General features: G+C 40.6%; 1 protein-coding gene across 1 annotated transcript; it reads right to left on the bottom strand.

Annotated features, from left to right (window-relative positions):
* Window positions 1–5,531: 5,531 nt before the first annotated feature.
* Window positions 5,532–27,390, bottom strand: LOC120042456 (PDZ domain-containing protein 4-like; the record flags this gene model as incomplete). The annotated part of the gene is made up of 6 exons (XM_038987294.1): window positions 5,532–6,020; window positions 7,717–8,233; window positions 15,254–15,995; window positions 16,047–16,303; window positions 24,020–24,165; window positions 27,289–27,390. Coding segments are annotated over 6 exons (2,253 nt in total), but the record flags the coding sequence as incomplete, so codon positions are not given.
* Between the last annotated feature and the right edge of the window lie 476 nt (window positions 27,391–27,866).

Raw genomic sequence — 27,866 nt, 5'->3', positions numbered from 1 at the left:
GATATATTAACAGACCAGGCGATGGGGGTTATGTATCTGTGACTGATATATTAACAGACCAAGTGATGGGGGTTATGTATCTGTGACTGATATATTAACAGACCATGCGATGGGGGTTATGTATCTGTGACTGATATATTAACAGACCAAGCGACGGGGGTTATATATCTGTGACTGATATATTAACAGACCAAGCAATGGAGGTTATGTATCTGTGACTGATATATTAACAGACCAAGCAATGGAGGTTATGTATCTGTGACTGATATATTAACAGACCAAGCAATGGAGGTTATGTATCTGTGACTGATATATTAACAGACCAAGCAATGGAGGTTATGTATCTGTGACTGATATATTAACAGACCAAGTGATGGGGGTTATATATCTGTGACTGATATATTAACAGACCAAGCGACGGGGGTTATGTATCTGTGACTGATATATTAACAGACCAAGCGATGGGGGTTATGTATCTGTGACTGATATATTAACAGACCAAGCGATGGGGGTTATGTATCTGTGACTGATATATTAACAGACCATGCGATGGGGGTTATGTATCTGTGACTGATATATTAACAGACCAAGCAATGGAGGTTATGTATCTGTGACTGATATATTAACAGACCTAGTGATGGGGGTTATGTATCTGTGACTGATATATTAACAGACCATGCGATGGGGGTTATATATCTGTGACTGATATATTAACAGACCAAGCGATGGGGGTTATGTATCTGTGACTGATATTAACAGACCAAGTGATGGGGGTTATGTATCTGTGACTGATATTAACAGACCAAGTGATGGGGGTTATGTGACTGATTTAAGTGGACCAAGCGATGGGGGTTATGTATCTGTGACTGAAATTAACAGACCAAGTGATGGGGGTTATGTATCTGTGACTGATTTAAGCAGACCAAGCAATGGGGGTTATGTATCTGTGACTGATATATTAACAGACCTAGTGATGGGGGTTATTGTATCTGTGACTGATATATTAACAGACCAAGCGATGGGGGTTATATATCTGTGCCTGATATATTAACAGACCAAGTGATGGGGGTTATGTATCTGTGACTGGTATATTAATAGACCAAGTGACGGAGGTTATGTATCTGTGACTGGTATATTAATAGACCAAGTGACGGAGGTTATGTATCTGTGACTGATATATTAACAGACCTAGTGATGGGGGTTATGTATCTGTGACTGATATATTAACAGACCAAGCGATGGGGGTTATGTATCTGTGACTGATATTAACAGACCTAGTGATGGGGGTTATTGTATCTGTGACTGATATATTAACAGACCAAGTGATGGGGGTTGTGTATCTGTGACTGATATATTAACAGACCATGCGATGGGGGTTATGTATCTGTGACTGATATATTAACAGACCATGCGATGGGGGTTATGTATCTGTGACTGATATATTAACAGACCAAGCAATGGAGGTTATGTATCTGTGACTGATATATTAACAGACCTAGTGATGGGGGTTATGTATCTGTGACTGATATATTAACAGACCATGCGATGGGGGTTATGTATCTGTGACTGATATATTAACAGACCAAGCAATGGAGGTTATGTATCTGTGACTGATATATTAACAGACCTAGTGATGGGGGTTATGTATCTGTGACTGATATATTAACAGACCTAGTGACGGAGGTTATGTATCTGTGACTGATATATTAACAGACCTAGTGATGGGGGTTATGTATCTGTGACTGATATATTAACAGACCTAGTGACGGAGGTTATGTATCTGTGACTGGTATATTAATAGACCAAGTGACGGAGGTTATGTATCTGTGACTGATATATTAACAGACCTAGCGACGGGGGTTATGTATCTGTGACTGATATATTAACAGACCAAGCGACGGGGGTTATGTATCTGTGACTGATATATTAACAGACCTAGCGATGGGGGTTGTGTATCTGTGACTGATATATTAACAGACCTAGTGATGGGGGTTATGTATCTGTGACTGGTATATTAACAGACCAAGCAATGGAGGTTATGTATCTGTGACTGATATATTAACAGGCCAAGCGATGGAGGTTATGTATCTGTGACTAATATATTAACAGACCAAGCGATGGAGGTTATGTATCTGTGACCTATCTCGTGAGGCGATGTAAAATGCATTTTTAGAAACTTCGGTGACTTTACGTGGACTAGTAGAACAAAATATTGTATTAAATCCTGACTAGTTCTCTTTCCAAGCTGTCTACCAAATCAAGTGTCAGCCTCTCCATTATGACATTGGGATTGACATTAAAGTCTCAGTACATGGTTACAACTACTGTATAATGTTGATATGTTGAATGGTCAGTCCTTAGCGTCCGTAGCTCTGTCTATGAATTTGAGAGTGGTTATATTTTCTCTAGGCCCGTCCCACATCGTTTTACCAAAAAAAGAGACGGGGGTCGCCACTTTGTTATTGTTTTAATGAAGGATTCTAGCTTAAAATACACAATAAACCCCCTAAAAACAAGCATATCTTCAGAACAACACAGCTGAGTGTATCGTGCTGCACATCATATACTGTAAAACTATTCGTATATTAAACAAACGTTGTTACGGACATGGAGGTTTTTGATCAACAACCGAACACCACGTCATGTACTTATTACTGTAAAACAAAAGCTGTAGTTACACTGAGCAGACTGATGTGGACAGGATTCAATCTGATCTGCTTTGTCAATAATAATGGCGATCGGATTGAATCCTGCCCTGACGGATTATTAATTAATTGAATTTTATTTGACAATTTGTAAAACACATATATATATATATATAAGGGCGCTCCAGGTTGTGACGCCTCCACAGACAATTTCAGAAAATCATTGAGAATAACACAATAAAGCTTAGGAGTATTTCCATTGGAGTCTTTGTGGTCCTAACGAATGACTAATGAAAGGTCTTTCAGTTTTTCTCTCCCTCTTTCTCTCTCGCTCGCTCACACACAAACACACTTGCCACACACACACACACACACACACAAAATAAATACGCAAAAAGATTCCGGTAAATATTCAAAATACAGTCTTACGTCTGTACTGTTCCATTTTTCCAAAACGATGCAGGTACTTTGCTACATCAATCCTTCTCCTATTGGCTGTTTGAGAGCAGCCAACTGGGATAGACCAGGCACTGCATTCAGCATCCCAAATGCCACCCTATTCCCTTCATAGTGCACTACTTTTGACCAGGCCCCATAGGAAATAGGGTGTAACTGTAGAAGGAAAATGGTGTTATAAAAAAATGAAATATCATTTTTTCGTTCAGACCGTACTGGGTTGTCATCACTTGACTGCTGCCCACTGGGCACAGACTTCAACGTCTATTTCACGTTGGTTCCACATGTCATTGAAATGACGTGGAAAACAATGTTGATTCAACTAGTGTGTGCTTTCTCTGTGCCATTATTTCAGTCAGGTTGTGTGTTTTTTTTCTCTCTCTCTCTCTGTCTCTGTCTCTGTCTCTGTCTCTCTTTCTCTCTCTCTGTCTCTGTCTCTGTCTCTGTCTCTCTTTCTCTCTCTCTCTTTTCTCTCGCTCTCGCACTCTTTCTCTCTCTCTTTTCTCTCGCTCTCTCTCTCTCTCTCTCTCTCTCTCTCTCTCTCTCTCTCTCTCTCTCTCTCTCACTCTTTCTCACGCTCTTTCTCTCTCTCGCTTTCTCGCTCTCTCCAGCCTCTCTCTTGAGCTTCTCTTTCTCTCTGTCTTTCTCTCTCTATCCCTCTTTAGCATTCTCTCTCTCTTGCTCTGTGTCTTACTGCCCCTTAATACAAAATACTCATTCTTCTGTGTGTGCAACAATGGATAAAATATTGTCTCTCTTTCTTTGTGTCTTACTGTCTGTGCTTTAACCTCCTCTCTTTCTTTCGCTCTTACACCCAAACCCCAAAGTCCCAAAGTTTGTAACTCACTCCACTTTAGAGTTCTCCTCTCCTCCTCTCGCTCATCTCCTCCTCTCGCTCATCTGCTCCTCCTCTTCTCTCACTCATCTCCTCCCCTCCTCATCTCCTCCTCTGGCTCATCTCCTCCCCTCCTCATCTCCTCCTCTCGCTCATCTCCTCCTCTCGCTCATCTCCTCCTCTCGCTCATCTCCTCCTCTCGCTCATCTCCTCCTCTCGCTCATCTCCTCCCCTCCTCATCTCCTCATATCCTCCTCTCATCCTCTCGCTCATCTTCTCCTCCTCTTCTATCACTCATCTCCTCATCTCATCCCCTCCTCATCTCCTCATCTCACTCATCTCCTCCCTTCTCGCTCATCTCCTCCTCTCGCTAGTCTCCTTCTCTCCTTCTCTCCTCTTGCTCATCTCATCCTCTCGCTAGTCTCCTTCTCTCCTTCTCTCCTCTCGCTCATCATCTCCTCATCTCCTCCTCTTGCTCATCTCCTCCTCATCTCCTCCTCTCCTCTCGCTCATGTCCTCATCTCCTCCTCTTGCTCCTCTCCTCCTCTCCTCTCGCTCATGTCCTCATGTCCTCATCTCCTCCTCTTGCTCCTCTCCTCCTCTCCTCTCGCTCATGTCCTCATGTCCTCATCTCCTCCTCTCGCTCATCTCCTCCCCTCCTCATCTCCTCCTCTCATCCTCTCGCTCATCTTCTCCTCCTCTTCTATCACTCATCGCCTCCTCTCCTCCGCTCCTCCTCTCGCTCATCTCCTCCTCTCCTCCGCTCCTCATCTCCTCCTCTCGCTCATCTCCTCATCTCCTCATCTCCTCCTATCTGCTCTCTCTCTTCCACATCTCTAGTCATTTACTCAGAGATGAGGTTTGGTCATGTGTGCCGTTCTAACCACTAATGAATGACAGTCTTCCTGACATGGTTATATGATGTGGTTATATCTCGCTTGATTCCCTCTCCTAATAAGACTATATCATTTCAGACCGTTTTCTCTTTATATACATCAGTAAAATGGGTTTCTGGGATTCATAAACAAAAAATTATAATAATAAAAACAGAAAGCAGCTGACTAAAATATGAAGCTCTGCACTGTACACATTCTATAAGCTGAATAAACATTCTATCGCCAGGAAGCCTAAAAGTATCCTAATAAAAATCATGATAGTCATCTTCATCTCTCTCCATCTCTAGTAATTCATTCACTTCCTGTGGATGAATCACATGTTGACCTACGGTATGTTTACAATGCGTACATGATTTACAGCGTAAATCCCTTTCTCTTCCTTTAGTCCTCTTTAAACAAGGGTATTTCTCATTCAATTGTACCATTTAGCTGCCGATGCTGTTCCTCTCTCTGTCCATATTATGTCAACTCTTTATGTTTGTTTTCCTGCATCCTCTCTTGGGTTGGATTTATTTACATCCTTCTCCCTTTCCTCTCCTCTCCCATTCCTCCATCACACCGTAGTAACAGAGCTGGGGGTTGTAGACCTTCTTTCTCCTCTCCTCTCCTCTCCTCTCCTCTCCTCTCCTCTCCTCTCCTCTCCTCTCCTCTCCTCTCCTCTCCTCTCCTCTCCTCTCCTCTCCTCCTCCCATCCCTCCATCACACTGTAGTAACAGAGAGAAGAGAATTATACACCTTCTTTCCATCTGGTGACCTGGATCCATGAGCGAGTAGTTCCTGGATGGTGATCCAGTTATCCAGGATCCTCTTGTTCCTCTTCTTCATAAACTTCTTCTGGCTGAGGGCCAGGATACTGGGACTACAACCTGTCTCCCCCTGCAGGCCTGGAGGTCCTCCTGCAGCCTTCCCGTCCATAGTTCCCCCCGGTGGCTCTCTGTCTCCCTTCAGGTAGTCCAGCCGGCTCTGCATCATGAACTCACGGCGCTGCCGGTGCTCCCTGGCCCTCAGCAGCTGTTGTTTACGCTCCTCTTTCGACCAATAACGTCCCTGCTTCATCTCGCTGACCGCGTCGTCGTCTGTCGTCATGCCGCTGCGCTCTTCTCTGATCTTAATGGCCCGGGCTTTAAGGAGGCGGTCCCTCACTGGTCGCTTGGCAACGTAGCGCGTCCCGTCGCTACGGATCTTCACCTTGCGGATAAGATAAGATAATATGGTTAGCACAATAGGTTATAGGTGCATCAAGGCTATGGCAAAAGCAGGGTACATGCTTACAATTCCCAAAGATACAATTTAAATGCACCATGTAAGACATATAGAATCAACAACTATCAATAAATATTGAACGGTAACACTTTACTTGACACCCAGCGGTGTCAGCTGACATAACTTGTCATAACCTGTCATAATAGCAGACATAACTTGTCATAACCTGTCATAATAGCAGACATAACTTGACATAACCTGTCATAATAGCTGACATAACTTGTCAAAACCTGTCATAATAGCAGACATAACTTGACATAACCTGTCATAATAGCTGACATAACTTGTCATAACCTGTCATAATAGCAGACATAACTTGTCACAACCATGTCATAATAGCTGACATAACTGGGCATAACCATGTCATAATAGCAGACATAACTTGTCATAACCATATCATAATAGCAGACATAACTTGTCATAACCATGTCATAATAGCTGACATAATGTCATAATAGCTGACATAACTTGTCATAACCTGTCATAATAGCTGACATAACTTGTCATAACCATGTCATAATAGCTGACATAACTTGTCATAACCATGTCATAATAGCAGACAAAACTTGTCATAACCATGTCATAATAGCTGACATAACTGGTCATAACCATGTCATAATAGTAGACATAACTTGTCATAACCATGTCATAATAGCAGACATAACTTGTCATAACCATGTCATAATAGCTGACATAACTGGTCATAACCATGTCATAATAGCAGACATAACTTGTCATAACCATGTCATAATAGCTGACATAACTTGTCATAACCATGTCATAATAGCAGACATAACTTGTCATAACCATGTCATAATAGCAGACATAACTTGTCGTAACCTGTTACAATATGGTCATAAGACCATCATGACCAATATATTGACACCTGTTGTGACATATTGTGTTATTTTATGGCTGGTTATAACACCTACATAAGAGTGTCAAAACCCCCAACATCCTACCACACAAGGCAGAACATTCCAGTACATCGTAGCCTACGTGTCAACAGTATGTTTATGTTATATAAAATTTTCTGAAATTGACCATATTAAACTATCATTGTAATTTAGCAAACATTTCAGGAGCAGGACAAGACACCCTCTTGTTGACTGATGACTGTTATAAGGGCATGTACTAGAGAGACTATCTGGCTTATATGATTATGATGTCATAATGCTTCATGACAGTGTCATAAACTGTCATAACGCTTGTCTTTTCTGACAGATAGGGGAAAAAAACATGACTGTAAACATAATTCCTGACAACAACAACAACAAAGGACTTCAGAAACAAACTTTAAAACGAAAGGAAACTTCTTGGCTGGAAAAAAATACGTTTGAATAAATGTGGGTTTTGACAGTCTTATGCAGTTATCTTAACCAGCCATAAAATAGCGCAATATATGTCACAACAGGTGTAAATATATGGGTCATGATGGGCTTATGACCATATTATAACGGGTTATGACAAGTTATGACAGCCGTTATGACATGGTTATGACCATGTCATAACTTGTTATAACACTGGGTGTCAAGTAAAGTGTTACCAATAATAAAATCTCAAATATCAACATTTTATGAAGGCCTTTCCTGCTGAAAGGTAAATATATAACCTGCAGTACCTTCCACTCCATGCGAGGTGCAGCCAGCCCCAGCTGCAGAGGGAGGTGTAGGGGGAGGCCTGTGTGGCTGTCCTGGGCCTCGGTGCTGTCTGCTGGGGCACCACTAACACTCCTGGGACTGGCCTGACCACTGCTGCCTGCTGCAGCCCCTCTCTCGCCTAGACCCATCCCCAGGACCACGGCTCGGTCTACAGAGTCCAGGGAGTCGATCCGGACCACCGGGTCGCTCGACGGCAGCTGCATGCAGCTTTGGTAGCGTTTCGGTGCCGGAGGCCTGTTGCCTTGGCGACGCCGTGTGAAGTACGGGCTGGACTCTGCGGTTCGACCCCCTGACCTGTCGTGGTGTGTGGGGTTAGCTCTGGGGGACTTCCGTGGGGGTGTCGTGGTTGTTCCGCCATCAGCTATCCCCCTCTGTGATGATGACCCCACCCCGACAACATCATCCCCCCGGGTCAGAGACCAGAATTTAGGATGGACGGGGCTTGTGCTGGCATTGGTAATTTGGATCTGGTACTTCCTGAAAGAAAGAAAGAAAGAAAGAAAGAAAGAAAGAAAGAAAGAAAAAATACTCTCTCATAGGGAGAGAAAACAATAATGTTTTAACCAGCCTACTGATTTACAGGACATTATACAGCATAAGACAGACAACACTTCTACAGCGTATACAGAATCAATAGATGATCTATACAGTATCTATACAGAATCAATAGATGATCTATACAGTATCTATACAGAATCAATAGATTATCTATACAGTATATATACAGAATCTATAGATTATCTATACAGAATCAATAGATGATCTATACAGAATCAATACAGAATCAATAGATTATCTATACAGTATCTATACAGAATCAATAGATGATCTATACAGTATATATACAGTATCTATAGATTATCTATACAGTCTCTATACAGAATCTATAGATTATCTATACAGAATCAATAGATGATCTATACAGAATCAATAGATGATCTATACAGTATCTATACAGAATCAATAGATGATCTATACAGAATCAATACAGAATCAATAGATGATCTATACAGTATCTATACAGAATCTATAGATTATCTATACAGAATCAATAGATGATATATACAGTATCTATACAGAATCTATAGATTATCTATACAGTATCAATAGATGATCTATACAGAATCAATACAGAATCAATAGATTATCTATACAGTATCTATACAGAATCAATAGATTATCTATACAGTATATATACAGAATCAATAGATTATCTATACAGAATCAATAGATGATCTATACAGAATCAATACAGAATCAATAGATTATCTATACAGTATCTATACAGAATCAATAGATGATCTATACAGTACATATACAGTATCTATAGAGTATCTATAGAGTAAATATACAGTATCTATATAATATCTACACAGTATCTACACAATATATATATAGACAGTACCTATACAGTATAAATAGGGCATCTACACAGTATATATACAGTATATATACAGTATCTATAAAGTATCGACACACTATCTATACAGAAAACATAGTATTTATATAGTATCTAAACAGTATCTATAGAGTATCTACACAGTATCTCTGCAGTATCTATAGATTATATACACAGCATATATACATTATCTATACAGTATCTATAGCTTATCTACACAGTATCTCTACAGTATCTATAGATTATCTATACAGCATATATAGATTATCTACACAGTATATATACAGTATATATAGAGTATATATACAGTATATATAGAGTATCTAAACAGTATCAATATGGTATCTATACAGTATCTACAGAGTATCTATACAGTTTCTATAGAGTATCTACACACTATATATACAGTATCTATAGATTATACACACAACATATATACAGTATCTATACAGTATCTATAGATTATCTATACAGTATATATAGATTATCTACACTGTATATATACAGTATCTATAGAGTATACATATACCATATCTATAGAGTATCTATACAGTGTCTATAGATTAACTACACACTATCTATACAGTATCTATAGAGTATCTATAGAGTAAATATACAGTATCTATATAATATCTACACAGTATCTACACAATATATATATAGACAGTACCTATACAGTATAAATAGGGCATCTACACAGTATATATACAGTATATATACAGTATCTATAAAGTATCGACACACTATCTATACAGAAAACATTGTATTTATATAGTATCTAAACAGTATCTATAGAGTATCTACACAGCATATATATAGTATCTATAAAGTATCTAACCAGTATCTATAGACTATCTACACAGTATCTATACAGCATCTATATAGTATCTACACAATATCTATACAGCATCTGTACAGTATCTATACATTGTCTATACATTATCTATAGATCATCTACACAACATCTATACAGTATCTACACAGTATTTCTACAGTATCTCTACAGTATCTATAGAGTATATATACAGTATTTCTACAATATCTCTACAGTATCTATAGAGTATCTACACAGTATTTTTACAGTATCTATACAGTATCGATACAGTATCTCTACAGTATCTATAGAGTATATATACAGTATTTCTACAATATCTCTACAGTATCTATAGAGTATCTACACAGTATTTTTACAGTATCTACACAGTATATATATAGATTATCTACACAATATCTATACAGTATCTAAAGAGTATATATACAGTATATATAGGTTATCTACACAATATATATATATACGGTATCTATAGAGTATCTACACAGTATATATATATTATCTACACAGTATATATACAGTATTTATAGAGTATCTACACATTATCTACACACTATCCATACAGTATCTATAGAGTAACTATACAGTATACATATACCATATCTATAGAATATCTATACAGTATCTACACAATATCTATACAGTATATATAGAGTAGCTATACAGTAAATATACAGTATCTATAGAGTATCTATAGAGTATCTATAGAGTATCTACACAGTATCAATGCAGTATCTATACAGTATCTATATATTAACTACATAATATGTATACAGTATATATAGAGTATCCATACAGTAAATATACAGTATCTATACAGTATCTACACAGTATCAATACAGTATCAATACAGTATCTATATATTAACAACACAATATGTATACAGTATCTATAGAGTATCTATATAGTAAATATACAGTATATATAGAATATCTACACAGTATATATACAGTATCTATACAGAAAACATACAGTATCTATAGAGTATGTACACATTATCTATATAGTATCTATATAGTAACTACACAATATCTCTACAGTATGTATAGAGTATCTACACCGTAATTACACAGTATCTCTACAGTATCTATAGAGTAGATATACGGTACCTCCACAGTATCTATAGAGTAGCTATACGGTACCCCCACAGTATCTATAGAGTAGATATACGGTACCCACACAGTATCTATAGAGTAGATATACGGTACCCCCACAGTATCTATAGAGTAGATATACGGTACCCCCACAGTATCTATAGAGTAGATATACGGTACCCACACAGTATCTATAGAGTAGCTATACGGTACCTCCACAGTATCTATAGAGTAGCTATACGGTACCCCCACAGTATCTATAGAGTAGATATACGGTACCTCCACAGTATCTATAGAGTAGATATACGGTACCCCCACAGTATCTATAGAGTAGCTATACGGTACCTCCACAGTATCTATAGAGTAGATATACGGTACCCCCACAGTATCTATAGAGTAGATATACGGTACCCCCACAGTATCTATAGAGTAGATATACGGTACCTCCACAGTATCTATAGAGTAGATATACGGTACCCCCACAGTATCTATAGAGTAGCTATACGGTACCCCCACAGTATCTATAGAGTAGATATACGGTACCCCCACAGTATCTATAGAGTAGCTATACGGTACCCCCACAGTATCTATAGAGTAGATATACGGTACCTCCACAGTATCTATAGAGTAGATATACGGTACCTCCACAGTATCTATAGAGTAGCTATACGGTACCTCCACAGTATCTATAGAGTAGATATAGAGTAGATATACGGTACCTCCACAGTATCTATAGAGTAGCTATACGGTACCCCCACAGTATCTATAGAGTAGATATACGGTACCCCCACAGTATCTATAGAGTAGATATACGGTACCTCCACAGTATCTATAGAGTAGATATACGGTACCTCCACAGTATCTATAGAGTAGATATACGGTACCTCCACAGTATCTATAGAGTAGATATACGGTACCCCCACAGTATCTATAGAGTAGATATACGGTACCCCCACAGTATCTATAGAGTAGATATACGGTACCTCCACAGTATCTATAGAGTAGATATACGGTACCTCCACAGTATCTATAGAGTAGATATACGGTACCTCCACAGTATCTATAGAGTAGATATACGGTACCCCCACAGTATCTATAGAGTAGATATACGGTACCTCCACAGTATCTATAGAGTAGATATACGGTACCCCCACAGTATCTATAGAGTAGCTATACGGTACCCCCACAGTATCTATAGAGTAGCTATACGGTACCCCCACAGTATCTATAGAGTAGATATACGGTACCTCCACAGTATCTATAGAGTAGATATACGGTACCTCCACAGTATCTATAGAGTAGCTATACGGTACCCACACAGTATCTATAGAGTAGATATAGAGTAGATATACGGTACCCACACAGTATCTATAGAGTAGCTATACGGTACCCCCACAGTACCCCCACAGTATCTATAGAGTAGATATACGGTACCCCCACAGTATTTATAGAGTAGATATACGGTACCCCCACAGTATCTATAGAGTAGATATACGGTACCCCCACAGTATTTATAGAGTAGATATACGGTACCCCCACAGTATTTATAGAGTAGATATACGGTACCTCCACAGTACCCCCACAGTATCTATAGAGTAGATATACGGTACCCCCACAGTATTTATAGAGTAGATATACGGTACCCCCACAGTATCTATAGAGTAGATATACGGTACCTCCACAGTATCTATAGAGTAGATATACGGTACCCCCACAGTATCTATAGAGTAGATATACGGTACCTCCACAGTATCTATAGAGTAGATATACGGTACCCCCACAGTATCTATAGAGTAGCTATACGGTACCTCCACAGTATCTATAGAGTAGATATACGGTACCCCCACAGTATCTATAGAGTAGATATACGGTACCCCCACAGTATCTATAGAGTAGATATACGGTACCTCCACAGTATCTATAGAGTAGATATACGGTACCCCCACAGTATCTATAGAGTAGCTATACGGTACCCCCACAGTATCTATAGAGTAGATATACGGTACCCCCACAGTATCTATAGAGTAGCTATACGGTACCCCCACAGTATCTATAGAGTAGATATACGGTACCTCCACAGTATCTATAGAGTAGATATACGGTACCTCCACAGTATCTATAGAGTAGCTATACGGTACCTCCACAGTATCTATAGAGTAGATATAGAGTAGATATACGGTACCTCCACAGTATCTATAGAGTAGCTATACGGTACCCCCACAGTATCTATAGAGTAGATATACGGTACCCCCACAGTATCTATAGAGTAGATATACGGTACCTCCACAGTATCTATAGAGTAGATATACGGTACCTCCACAGTATCTATAGAGTAGATATACGGTACCTCCACAGTATCTATAGAGTAGATATACGGTACCCCCACAGTATCTATAGAGTAGATATACGGTACCCCCACAGTATCTATAGAGTAGATATACGGTACCCCCACAGTATCTATAGAGTAGATATACGGTACCTCCACAGTATCTATAGAGTAGATATACGGTACCCCCACAGTATCTATAGAGTAGCTATACGGTACCCCCACAGTATCTATAGAGTAGCTATACGGTACCCCCACAGTATCTATAGAGTAGATATACGGTACCTCCACAGTATCTATAGAGTAGATATACGGTACCTCCACAGTATCTATAGAGTAGCTATACGGTACCCACACAGTATCTATAGAGTAGATATAGAGTAGATATACGGTACCCACACAGTATCTATAGAGTAGATATAGAGTAGATATACGGTACCCACACAGTATCTATAGAGTAGCTATACGGTACCCCCACAGTACCCCCACAGTATCTATAGAGTAGATATACGGTACCCCCACAGTATTTATAGAGTAGATATACGGTACCCCCACAGTATCTATAGAGTAGATATACGGTACCCCCACAGTATTTATAGAGTAGATATACGGTACCCCCACAGTATTTATAGAGTAGATATACGGTACCTCCACAGTACCCCCACAGTATCTATAGAGTAGATATACGGTACCCCCACAGTATTTATAGAGTAGATATACGGTACCCCCACAGTATCTATAGAGTAGATATACGGTACCTCCACAGTATCTATAGAGTAGATATACGGTACCCCCACAGTATCTATAGAGTAGATATACGGTACCCACACAGTATCTATAGAGTAGATATACGGTACCCCCGCAGTATCTATAGAGTAGCTATACGGTACCCCCACAGTATCTATAGAGTAGATATACGGTACCCCCACAGTATCTATAGAGTAGCTATACGGTACCCCCACAGTATCTATAGAGTAGATATACGGTACCTCCACAGTATCTATAGAGTAGATATACGGTACCTCCACAGTATCTATAGAGTAGCTATACGGTACCCCCACAGTATCTATAGAGTAGATATACGGTACCTCCACAGTATCTATAGAGTAGATATACGGTACCCCCACAGTATCTATAGAGTAGCTATACGGTACCTCCACAGTACCCCCACAGTATCTATAGAGTAGATATACAGCATCTATTCAGTATCTATACATTATCTCTGCAGTATCTATACAGTATCTATAGAGTATCTATACGGTTTCTGCACAGTATATACAGTATATTTACAGTATCTATTGATTATCTACACAATATCTATACAGTGTCTATACAATATCTATACAGCATCTATTCAGTATCTATACATTATCTCTGCAGTATCTATACAGTATCTATAGAGTATCTATACGGTTTCTGCACAGTATATACAGTATATTTACAGTATCTATTGATTATCTACACAATATCTATACAGTATCTACACAGTATCTATACAGTATATACACAGTATCTAAAGAGTATATTCACAATATCTATACAGTGTCTTCACAGTATCTATACAGTATCTATACAGTATCTACACAGTATCTATACAGTATATACACAGTATCTAAAGAGTATATTCACAATATCTATACAGTGTCTTCACAGTATCTACACATTATCTATACAGTATCTACACATGATATACACAGTATCTATACAGTATCTACACATTATCTATACAGTATCTACACAGTATCTACAGTATCTACACATGATATACACAGTATCTATACAGTATCTACACAGTAGCTATACATTATCTTATACAGTAGCTATACAGTATCTCACAAGACATTACCTGTAGCTGTTGGGAGAGAAGGAACCATTCAGACTACCATGTCCTCCTCTCTCCCATCCCCGCCTAGACCCGACCTTGTCGGCCCGGTCTCGGCTGTGTCTGTTGGGGGTGTCCCCTCCTCTACCCTCTTCCTGGATGGACAAAGACAGAGGGAGTAACTCGGTGCTGACCAGAGGGGTGCTCCTGCAGCTCTCTCCCCCTGTGTTGTAGGCGCTGGTGCTGTCTTTGTCCTGGTCTGGGTCTGGGTCGGATCTCTCCCGCTCAGGGAGCTCATTGATGTCCGATAGCTCGCGGTGGAGCTCGTTGGCGGGCTCTGGGTCTGTGACGTGGTCGGGGGCGGATTCAGGACCAGTGGGTAGGGCTCCACGGCCAACGACGTCCTCCTCCAGAAGCCACGCCTTCATGCATCGTTCTCTCAGCTGTTGCATCTTTTGCACCCTCAGGATGTTGCGACACTTAAACTCGAGATGACGTAGTTCCTCCTCTAACAACGCCATCTCGTGTTGCGTCATGCTCTCGTTGCAGATTACATCGACTTTTGGGTCACTCCCCCCTTCATCCTCACATATCTCGCGCTCCTCCTCGTCCTCCTCAGTCCCTGATCTTCCTCCCTGGCTTCTCTCTGCAAGCTTCCTGTTTCTTTCAAACTGACACCTGATCTCCAGTAGCTCCCTGTACCTCTCGCACTCTTCCTCAGTCAGACCCGGCATCATCATCATCATAAGTGGGTCGGGTACGTACCCTCCCAACCCCAACCCCGTCCCCGTCCCCAGCCCCAACCCCGTCCCCAAACCCCCTCCCAGTCCCTTTCCTCCATACAACCCCACCCTGGGCTGGGAGTCATTACTGAGGTGTATCTCTTGGAGGTGGGGCAAGGGGGACGAGGGTGTATTCCCAGGCCTGAACTTCCTCATGCTGCCTGGGGTGTTGGTTGTGTTGGTGTTTGGGGCGCTGGTCTGGTCGTCTCCCAGCAGGTCATGTTCAGAGGACTCGGCGTTGTGGGTGCTTTCGTCTGTACGGCCCACGCCACTGTCCAGCTCCTGACTGTTACTGGGGAGATGACCAGTATCATTTACAGTATCTACATTATCTATACAGTATCATATACAGTATCTACAGTATCTATACAGTATCTACAGTATCTATACAGTATCTACAGTATCTACAGTATCTATACAGTATCTATACAGTATCTATATCTATACAGTATCTATACAGTATCTATACAGTATCTATACAGTATCTATATCTATACAGTATCTATACAGTATCTATATCTATACAGTATCTATATCTATACAGTATCTATACAGTATCAGTATCTATACAGTATCAGTATCCATACAGTATCAGTATCTATACAGTATCTATATCTATACAGTATCAGTATCTATACAGTATCAGTATCTATACAGTATCTATACAGTATCTACAGTATCTACACAGTATCTACAGTATCTACAGTATCTATACAGTATCTACAGTATCTATACAGCATCTATACAGTATCTACAGTATCTATACAGTATCTATACAGTATCTACAGTATCTATACAGCATCTATACAGTATCTACAGTATCTATACAGTATCTATACAGTATCTATACAGTATCTACAGTATCTATACAGTATCTACAGTATCTATACAGTATCTATACAGTATCTATACAGTATCTACAGTATCTATACAGTATCTACAGTATCTACAGTATCTATACAGTATCTATACAGTATCTACAGTATCTATACAGTATCTACAGTATCTACAGTATCTATACAGTATCTACACAGTATCTATACAGTATCTATACAGTATCTACAGTATCTACAGTATCTATACAGTATCTACAGTATCTACAGTATCTATACAGTATCTATACAGTATCTACACAGTATCTATACAGTATCTACAGTATCTATACAGTATCTATACAGTATCTACAGTATCTATACAGTATCTACAGTATCTATACAGTATCTATACAGTATCTACAGTATCTATACAGTATCTACAGTATCTATACAGTATCTACACAGTATCTATACAGTATCTATACAGTATCTACAGTATCTACACAGTATCTACAGTATCTATACAGTATCTACACAGTATCTACAGTATCTATACAGTATCTACACAGTATCTATACAGTATCTACACAGTATCTACAGTATCTATACAGTATCTACAGTATCTATACAGTATCTACAGTATCTATACAGTATCTACAGTATCTATACAGTATCTATACAGTATCTACAGTATCTATACAGTATCTACAGTATCTATACAGTATCTACAGTATCTACAGTATCTATACAGTATCTATACAGTATCTATACAGTAACTATATCTATACAGTATCTATACAGTAACTATATCTATACAGTATCTATACAGTATCTATACAGTAACTATATCTATACAGTATCTATACAGTAACTATATCTATACAGTATCTATACAGTATCTATACAGTATCTATACAGTATCTATACAGTATCTATACAGTATCTACAGTATCTATACAGTATCTACAGTATCTATACAGTATCTATACAGTATCTATACAGTATCTACACAGTATCTACACAGTATCTATACAGTATCTACAGTATCTACAGTATCTATACAGTATCTATACAGTATCTATACAGTATCTACAGTATCTATACAGTATCTATACAGTATCTATACAGTATCTACAGTATCTATACAGTATCTACAGTATCTACAGTATCTATACAGTATCTACAGTATCTACAGTATCTATACAGTATCTACAGTATCTATACAGTATCTATACAGTATCTATACAGTATCTATACAGTATCTATACAGTATCTATACAGTAACTATATCTATACAGTATCTATACAGTATCTATACAGTATCTATATCTATACAGTATCTATACAGTATCTATACAGTATCTATACAGTAACTATATCTATACAGTATCTACAGTATCTACAGTATCTATACAGTATCTACAGTATCTACAGTATCTATACAGTATCTACAGTATCTATACAGCATCTACACAGTATCTACAGTATCTATACAGTATCTACAGTATCTACAGTATCTATACAGTATCTACAGTATCTACACAGTATCTATACAGTATCTATACAGTATCTATACAGTATCTACACAGTATCTATACAGTATCTATACAGTATCTATACAGTATCTACAGTATCTATACAGCATCTACACAGTATCTATACAGTATCTATACAGTATCTATACAGTATCTATACAGTATCTACAGTATCTATACAGTATCTACAGTATCTATACAGTATCTATACAGTATCTATACAGTATCTATACAGTATCTACACAGTATCTATACAGTATCTACAGTATCTACAGTATCTATACAGTATCTATACAGTATCTACAGTATCTATACAGTATCTATACAGTATCTATACAGTATCTACAGTATCTATACAGTATCTACAGTATCTACAGTATCTATACAGTATCTACAGTATCTACAGTATCTACAGTATCTATACAGTATCTATACAGTATCTACAGTATCTATACAGCATCTACACAGTATCTATACAGTATCTATACAGTATCTATACAGTATCTACAGTATCTATACAGTATCTACAGTATCTATACAGTATCTATACAGTATCTATACAGTATCTACACAGTATCTACACAGTATCTATACAGTATCTACAGTATCTACAGTATCTATACAGTATCTATACAGTATCTATACAGTATCTACAGTATCTACAGTATCTATACAGTATCTACACAGTATCTATACAGTATCTACAGTATCTATACAGTATCTATACAGTATCTACAGTATCTACACAGTATCTACACAGTATCTACACAGTATCTACAGTATCTATACAGTATCTACAGTATCTATACAGTATCTATACAGTATCTATACAGTATCTATACAGTATCTACACAGTATCTATACAGTATCTACACAGTATCTACACAGTATCTACAGTATCTATACAGTATCTACAGTATCTATACAGTATCTACAGTATCTATACAGTATCTACACAGTATCTATACAGTATCTATACAGTATCTATACAGTATCTACACAGTATCTACACAGTATCTATACAGTATCTACAGTATCTACAGTATCTATACAGTATCTATACAGTATCTACAGTATCTATACAGTATCTACACAGTATCTATACAGTATCTACAGTATCTATACAGTATCTATACAGTATCTATACAGTATCTACAGTATCTACACAGTATCTACAGTATCTATACAGTATCTATACAGTATCTACAAGCTGTTACTGGGGAGAAGAGAAGAAGCAGTAAGCAAATAGCCTGGAGAGGCAGCTTGATGTACACCCCCTGGACAGGACGCTAGTCTGACGCAGGGTAGAGGAGCAGGTTTAGGACTATAGCAGCTTGATGTACACCCCCTGGACAGGACGCTAGTCTGACGCAGGGTAGAGAAGCAGGTTTAGGACTATAGCAGCTTGATGTACACCCCCTGGACAGGACGCTAGTCTGACGCAGGGGAGAGAAGCAGGTTTAGGACTATAGCAGCTTGATGTACACCCCCTGGACAGGACGCTAGTCTGACGCAGGGGAGAGAAGCAGGTTTAGGACTATAGCAGCTTGATGTACACCCCCTGGACAGGACGCTAGTCTGACGCAGGGGAGAGAAGCAGGTTTAGGACTATAGCAGCTTGATGTACACCCCCTGGACAGGACGCTAGTCTGACGCAGGGGAGAGAAGCAGGTTTAGGACTATAGCAGCTTGATGTACACCCCCTGGACAGGACGCTAGTCTGACGCAGGGTAGAGGAGCAGGTTTAGGACTATAGCAGCTTGATGTACACCCCCTGGACAGGACGCTAGTCTGACGCAGGGTAGAGGAGCAGGTTTAGGACTATAGCAGCTTGATGTACACCCCCTGGACAGGACGCTAGTCTGACGCAGGGTAGAGAAGCAGGTTTAGGACTATAGCAGCTTGATGTACACCCCCTGGACAGGACGCTAGTCTGACGCAGGGTAGAGAAGCAGGTTTAGGACTATAGCAGCTTGATGTACACCCCCTGGACAGGACGCTAGTCTGACGGAGGGTAGAGGAGCAGCTTTAGGAATATAGCAGCTTGATGTACACCCCCTGGACAGGACGCTAGTCTGACGCAGGGGAGAGGAGCAGGTTTAGGACTATAGCAGCTTGATGTACACCCCCTGGACAGGACGCTAGTCTGACGCAGGGTAGAGGAGCAGGTTTAGGACTATAGCAGCTTGATGTACACCCCCTGGACAGGACGCTAGTCTGACGCAGGGTAGAGGAGCAGGTTTAGGACTATAGCAGCTTGATGTACACCCCCTGGACAGGACGCTAGTCTGACGCAGGGTAGAGGAGCAGGTTTAGGACTATAGCAGCTTGATGTACACCCCCTGGACAGGACGCTAGTCTGACGCAGGGTAGAGGAGCAGGTTTAGGACTATAGCAGCTTGATGTACACCCCCTGGACAGGACGCTAGTCTGACGCAGGGTAGAGGAGCAGGTTTAGGGCTATAGCAGCTTGATGTACACCCCCTGGACAGGACGCTAGTCTGACGCAGGGTAGAGAAGCAGGTTTAGGACTATAGCAGCTTGATGTACACCCCCTGGACAGGACGCTAGTCTGACGCAGGGGAGAGAAGCAGGTTTAGGACTATAGCAGCTTGATGTACACCCCCTGGACAGGACGCTAGTCTGACGCAGGGTAGAGGAGCAGGTTTAGGGCTATAGCAGCTTGATGTACACCCCCTGGACAGGACGCTAGTCTGACACAGGGTAGAGGAGCAGGTTTAGGACTATAGCAGCTTGATGTACACCCCCTGGACAGGACGCTAGTCTGACGCAGGGTAGAGGAGCAGGTTTAGGGCTATAGCAGCTTGATGTACACCCCCTGGACAGGACGCTAGTCTGACGCAGGGTAGAGGAGCAGGTTTAGGACTATAGCAGCTTGATGTACACCCCCTGGACAGGAGGCTAGTCTGACGCAGGGTAGAGGAGCAGGTTTAGGACTATAGCAGCTTGATGTACACCCCCTGGACAGGACGCTAGTCTGACACAGGGTAGAGGAGCAGGTTTAGGACTATAGCAGCTTGATGTACACCTCCTGGACAGGACGCTAGTCTGACGCAGGGTAGAGAAGCAGGTTTAGGACTATAGCAGCTTGATGTACACCCCCTGGACAGGACGCTAGTCTGACGCAGGGTAGAGAAGCAGGTTTAGGACTATAGCAGCTTGATGTACACCCCCTGGACAGGACGCTAGTCTGACGCAGGGTAGAGAAGCAGGTTTAGGACTATAGCAGCTTGATGTACACCCCCTGGACAGGACGCTAGTCTGACGCAGGGGAGAGAAGCAGGTTTAGGACTATAGCAGCTTGATGTACACCCCCTGGACAGGATGCTAGTCTGACGCAGGGTAGAGGAGCAGGTTTAGGGCTATAGCAGCTTGATGTACACCCCCTGGACAGGACGCTAGTCTGACGGAGGGGAGAGAAGCAGGTTTAGGACTATAGCAGCTTGATGTACACCCCCTGGACAGGACGCTAGTCTGACGCAGGGTAGAGGAGCAGGTTTAGGACTATAGCAGCTTGATGTACACCCCCTGGACAGGACGCTAGTCTGACGCAGGGGAGAGAAGCAGGTTTAGGACTATAGCAGCTTGATGTACACCCCCTGGACAGGACGCTAGTCTGACGCAGGGTAGAGGAGCAGGTTTAGGACTATAGCAGCTTGATGTACACCCCCTGGACAGGACGCTAGTCTGACGCAGGGGAGAGAAGCAGGTTTAGGACTATAGCAGCTTGATGTACACCCCCTGGACAGGACGCTAGTCTGACGCAGGGGAGAGAAGCAGGTTTAGGACTATAGCAGCTTGATGTACACCCCCTGGACAGGACGCTAGTCTGACGCAGGGTAGAGGAGCAGGTTTAGGACTATAGCAGCTTGATGTACACCCCCTGGACAGGACGCTAGTCTGACGCAGGGTAGAGAAGCAGGTTTAGGACTATAGCAGCTTGATGTACACCCCCTGGACAGGACGCTAGTCTGACGCAGGGGAGAGAAGCAAGTTTAGGACTATAGCAGCTTGATGTACACCCCCTGGACAGGACGCTAGTCTGACGCAGGGTAGAGGAGCAGGTTTAGGACTATAGCAGCTAAGCTTGCCACTGATGGGCCCCTGAGGTGCCGCCAGTAGTTGCCAGAAGTCGGCCGGGAACTGCTAGTGTGTCATTAGATGCTCGCTATCTGGGTTAAGGTTAGGGTCTAGTGTGTCATTAGATGCTCGCTAGCTGGGTTAAGGTTAGGGTCTAGTGTGTCATTAGATGCTCGCTAGCTGGGTTAAGGTTAGGGTCTAGTGTGTCATTAGATGCTCGCTAGCTGGGTTAAGGTTAGGGTCTAGTGTGTCATTAGATGCTCGCTAGCTGGGTTAAGGTTAGGGTCTAGTGGGTCATTAGATGCTCGCTAGCTGGGTTAAGGTTAGGGTCTAGTGGGTCATTAGATGCTCGCTAGCTGGGTTAAGGTTAGGGTCTAGTGGGTCATTAGATGCTCGCTATCTGGGTTAAGGTTAGGGTCTAGTGTGTCATTAGATGCTCGCTATCTGGGTTAAGGTTAGGGTCTAGTGGGTCATTAGATGCTCGCTAGCTGGGTTAAGGTTAGGGTCTAGTGGGTCATTAGATGCTCGCTAGCTGGGTTAAGGTTAGGGTCTAGTGGGTCATTAGATGCTCGCTAGCTGGGTTAAGGTTAGGGTCTAGTGTGTCATTAGATGCTCGCTAGCTGGGTTAAGGTTAGGGTCTAGTGGGTCATTAGATGCTCGCTAGCTGGGCTAAGGTTAGGGTCTAGTGGGTCATTAGATGCTCGCTAGCTGGGTTAAGGTTAGGGTCTAGTGGGTCATTAGATGCGCGCTAGCTGGGTTAAGGTTAGGGTCTAGTGGGTCATTAGATGCTCGCTAGCTGGGTTAAGGTTAGGGTCTAGTGGGTCATTAGATGCTCGCTAGCTGGGTTAAGGTTAGGGTCTAGTGGGTCATTAGATGCTCGCTAGCTGGGTTAAGGTTAGGGTCTAGTGTGTCATTAGATGCTCGCTATCTGGGTTAATGTTAGGGTCTAGTGTGTCATTAGATGCTCGCTATCTGGGTTAAGGTTAGGGTCTAGTGTGTCATTAGATGCTCGCTAGCTGGGTTAAGGTTAGGGTCTAGTGTGTCATTAGATGCTCGCTAGCTGGGTTAAGGTTAGGGTCTAGTGGGCTACTACATGTGGTGTAGTCTGTCCTCTGCCACGGTTGGCTAGAATGAGTACGCTATACTGAGTGGAGTTCAAAAGGTAGTCGCACTTAAAACCATGTACAAAAAAAAATACATATATACAATATTTTTCTATATTTAATTGCACTGTACTTGACTAGTGAACACAGAACATCACAGGTACAACATAATGTGCTAACAGAGAGTTAAGGTTTTGTCTGTATTCCGTCACCAGTGACATACAGGGGCCGATAAAGAAAGTTCAGCCAACTTTTAGAATTTCAAATATTGTTTTCTAAATTCAAGACATTCGATTACATAGCATGATTTATTAAATATTTTCCCCCCATGTAGTGTTAATTGGGATCTAACATGGCCGCCGTAGAATGTTGTAGTGTCATGTAAATGCATCATAATGCAGAAACGTCAACGTACCGACTCCGTGTATATGTATGGCTCTGATGCTGTACCAACCTGAGAGTGGTCAGACTAAGGATGTGGGTGGGGGTGTGTGGCCCCTCTCGGTAGAGGCTGGGCAGGTGGCAGGTGTGGAGGGCCTCAACAGTCATGCCGAGAGGCATCTCCATATCCACCTCCGCTGGGTCCCCCTGGTGCTCATTCTGGGTGAAGGAATGGTTGGTTGAGGTTTTTTTTGTTGTTCAAGGACACAGAAGAATGTTTTCCAGTGTTGTGGTCGAAGTGCGTTTGTTTTCAAAGATGGAAAAATGGCCAAAGTTGATTCATGTCATTGATTGTTGAAGGAGATGAGAGACGAAAAAGAACATAGAGAGAAGAAGGTGATATTACAACAAACATAAGACATCTTACATTATATTTAGTTCCACACATAAAACATATTAATAACACTAGATGGCGACATAAACATTTAACACCAATTTGTTATATTTCCTGAAGTTCGATGATGTCATTTGAAATGTAAAATAAATATGGATCTTGATATTGAGCAAATTAAACTACAATGTTGTAGCTTTCTGTATTTGGGTCATTGACTTATCTGAAAGATAATTTCATGTAATTTAATTGAAATGTCACAAAGAGAAGAGCATAGATTTTTGTCTCATTTTCATGTTCATCAGAATTAGTATCAGAATACAGAGTACCAGTATATTTACACTAGTATCAGAATACAGTATATTTACACTAGTACCAGAATACAGTATATTTACACTCGTACCAGAATATAGTATATTTAGACTAGTACCATTATACAGTATATTTAGACTAGTACCAGAATACAGTATATTTACACTCGTACCAGAATATAGTATATTTAGACTAGTACCAGTATACAGTATATTCAGACTAGTACCAGTATACAGTATATTTAGACTGGTATCAGAATACAGTATATTTAGACTAGTACCAGAATACAGTATATTTACACTAGTACCAGTGACCAGTATATTTAGACTAGTATCAGAATACAGTATATTTAGACTAGTATCAGTATACAGTATATTTACACTAGTACCAGTAACCAGTATATTTAGACTAGTACCCAAATACAGTATATTTAGACTAGTACCAGTAACCAGTATATTTAGACTAGTACCCAAATACAGTATATTTAGACTAGTACCAGTAACCAGTATATTTAGACTAGTACCCAAATACAGTATATTAAGACTAGTACCAGTAACCAGTAGTACCCAAATACAGTATATTTAGACTAGTACCAGTAACCAGTAGTACCCAAATACAGTATATTTAGACTAGTACCAGTATAGGGTATATTTAGACTGGTATCAGAACATATTGTATTCAGACTAGTATATTATAATCCCCCCTCCCATCCTCCACCCCCTTATTCCTAATTTAATCACTATTAGCGAGACTACATAGTGAGATATCATATGGTAGGATTGTGGTATTGATGTGTGTGTGTGTGTGTGTGTGTTTGTGTGTGTGTGTGTGTGTGTGTGTGTGTGTGTGTGTGTGTGTGTGTGTGTGTGTGTGTGTGTGTGTGTGTGTGTGTGTCTGTGTGTGTGTGTGTGTGTGTGTGTGTGTGTGTGTGTGTGTGTGTATGTGTGCGTACGTGTGCGTACGTGTGCGTACGTGCGTGCGTGCGTGCGCGTGTGTGTGTGTGCGTGTGTCTGTGCCTACTGGGTGGTTGTGTGTGTGTCTGTGCATGCTGTGTGTCTGTGTGAATATATAGCTGTGACCTTGAAGCAACAAAATGGGACATTGAAGATAAACCTGTCTCCTCCTCCTACATTTCCTCTCTATCTCATCCCTCCACACTTCCCTCTCTATCACCCGTTCACCTGTCTCTTCAATATTTCCTCCCTCCGTCCCATACCCCCTACCCTTCTTTATTCAATGCTAGAATAACATTTCTAGATTATTTAGTTTGGTTTGTTATCTATTTGTTGTGGAGATCTGAGAGTAGAAATGCCACTGTTTTCTAAATTGTCCCATTGCGAAAGATTTATCGTGGGCTACCAGGTGTATGTACTGTATGCCTTAAAGACTGTGTGTGTGGCTGTAAGCTAGAGAGAGTGAATGTCTGAGTTTGCGTTCTTTGTGTATGTGCGTGTGTTTTTACAGATGTAGGATCTTAATTTGAGAAAATAATCCTGCAGCTACATAAAATGTGAATTATAATGTGGATTATATATATATTTTTTAATTAAAGTGGAAATTACTTTAAGTGTTTTTAAAACTCAAACACATTACATTTTCTACAATAGAATATATTATTAATGAGTACATGTCACCCCCTGACCTTAGAGAGCTTTTTATGTCTCTATATTTTGGTTTGGTCAGGGTGTGATTGGGTGGGCATTCTATGTTCATTTTTCTATGTGTTGTATTTCTATGTTTTGGCCGGGTATGGTTCTCAATCAGGGACAGCTGTCTATCGTTGTCTCTGATTGGGAACCATACTTAGGTAGCATTTTCCCCACCTCTGATTTGTGGGTAGTTATTTTCTGTTTCGTGTTTTCTGCACCTGACAGGACTGTTTCGGTTTCGTTTCTCACTTTGTTGTTTTGTTCTAGTGTTCAGTGTTAATAAATATCGTGAACACTTACCACGCTGCGCTTTGGTCCGATCCTTCCTCATGCATCGAGGACCGTTACAATACACTAAGAATTTGGAACATCTTGATATTGACTTGCATATGTATGTAATTTATGTGCAAAATTGGCTGAATGTCCTTTGGGTGGTGGACCATTCTTGATACACACGGGAAACTGTTGAGCGCGACAAACTCAGCAGCGTTGCAGTTCTTGACACAAACCGGTGCGTCTGGCACCTACTACCACTTAAATCTTTTGTCTTGCCCATTCACCCTCTGAATGACACACATACACAACTCATGTCTCAATTGCCTCAATAATTAAAAACCCTTCTTTAACCTGTCTCCTCCACCTTTATCTACACTGAATGAAGTGGATTTAACAAGTGACATCAATAAGGGATCATAGCTTTCACCTGGATTCACCTGGTCAGTCTATGTCATGGAAACAGCAGGTGTTCTTAAAGTATTTTAACACCTAACAACATAAAAAAATCCCCCACAATCCCTATCCCAAACATCCTCTTACATGGTGCTTCCAGCCGGATATGAGCTAGTGATTTAAAGATTTTTGTGTGTGTGTGTGTGTGTGTGTGTGTGTGTGTGTGTGTGTGTGTGTGTGTGTGTGTGTGTGTGTGTGTGTGTGTGTGTGTGTGTGTGTGTGTGTGTGTGTGTGTGTGTGTGTGTGTGTGTGTGTGTGTACCTCTATGTCAGGTCGGGCCAGCAGCAGTGAGAAGTTGATGCTGTCCTCTCTGGTCAGAATGGCCACCGCCTCTTCTCTGTTCTGGATATCAATACCATTTATCTAGTAGGAAACAGGAAGACATTATAGACTGATCTGGATATCAATACCATTTATCTAGTAGGAAACAGGAAGACATTATAGACTGATCTGGATATCAATACCATTTATCTAGTAGGAAACAGGAAGACATTATAGACTGATCTGGATATCAATACCATTTATCTAGTAGGAAACAGCAAGACATTATAGACTGATCTGGATATCAATACCATTTATCTAGTAGGAAACCGGAAGACATTATAGACTGATCTGGATATCAATACCATTTATCTAGTAGGAAACAGGAAGACATTATAGACTGATCTGGATATCAATACCATTTATCTAGTAGGAAACAGGAAGACATTATAGACTGATCTGGATATCAATACCATTTATCTAGTAGGAAACAGGAAGACATTAAAGACTGATCTGGATATCAATACCATTTATCTAGTAGGAAACAGGAAGACATTATAGACTGATCTGGATATCAA

The sequence above is a fragment of the Salvelinus namaycush genome, unplaced genomic scaffold, assembly GCF_016432855.1.
Source record: "Salvelinus namaycush isolate Seneca unplaced genomic scaffold, SaNama_1.0 Scaffold692, whole genome shotgun sequence".
NCBI lineage: Eukaryota > Metazoa > Chordata > Actinopteri > Salmoniformes > Salmonidae > Salvelinus > Salvelinus namaycush.
The sequence above is the reverse complement of the archived record's forward strand: the minus strand, read 5'-3'. Positions and strand labels throughout refer to the sequence as shown.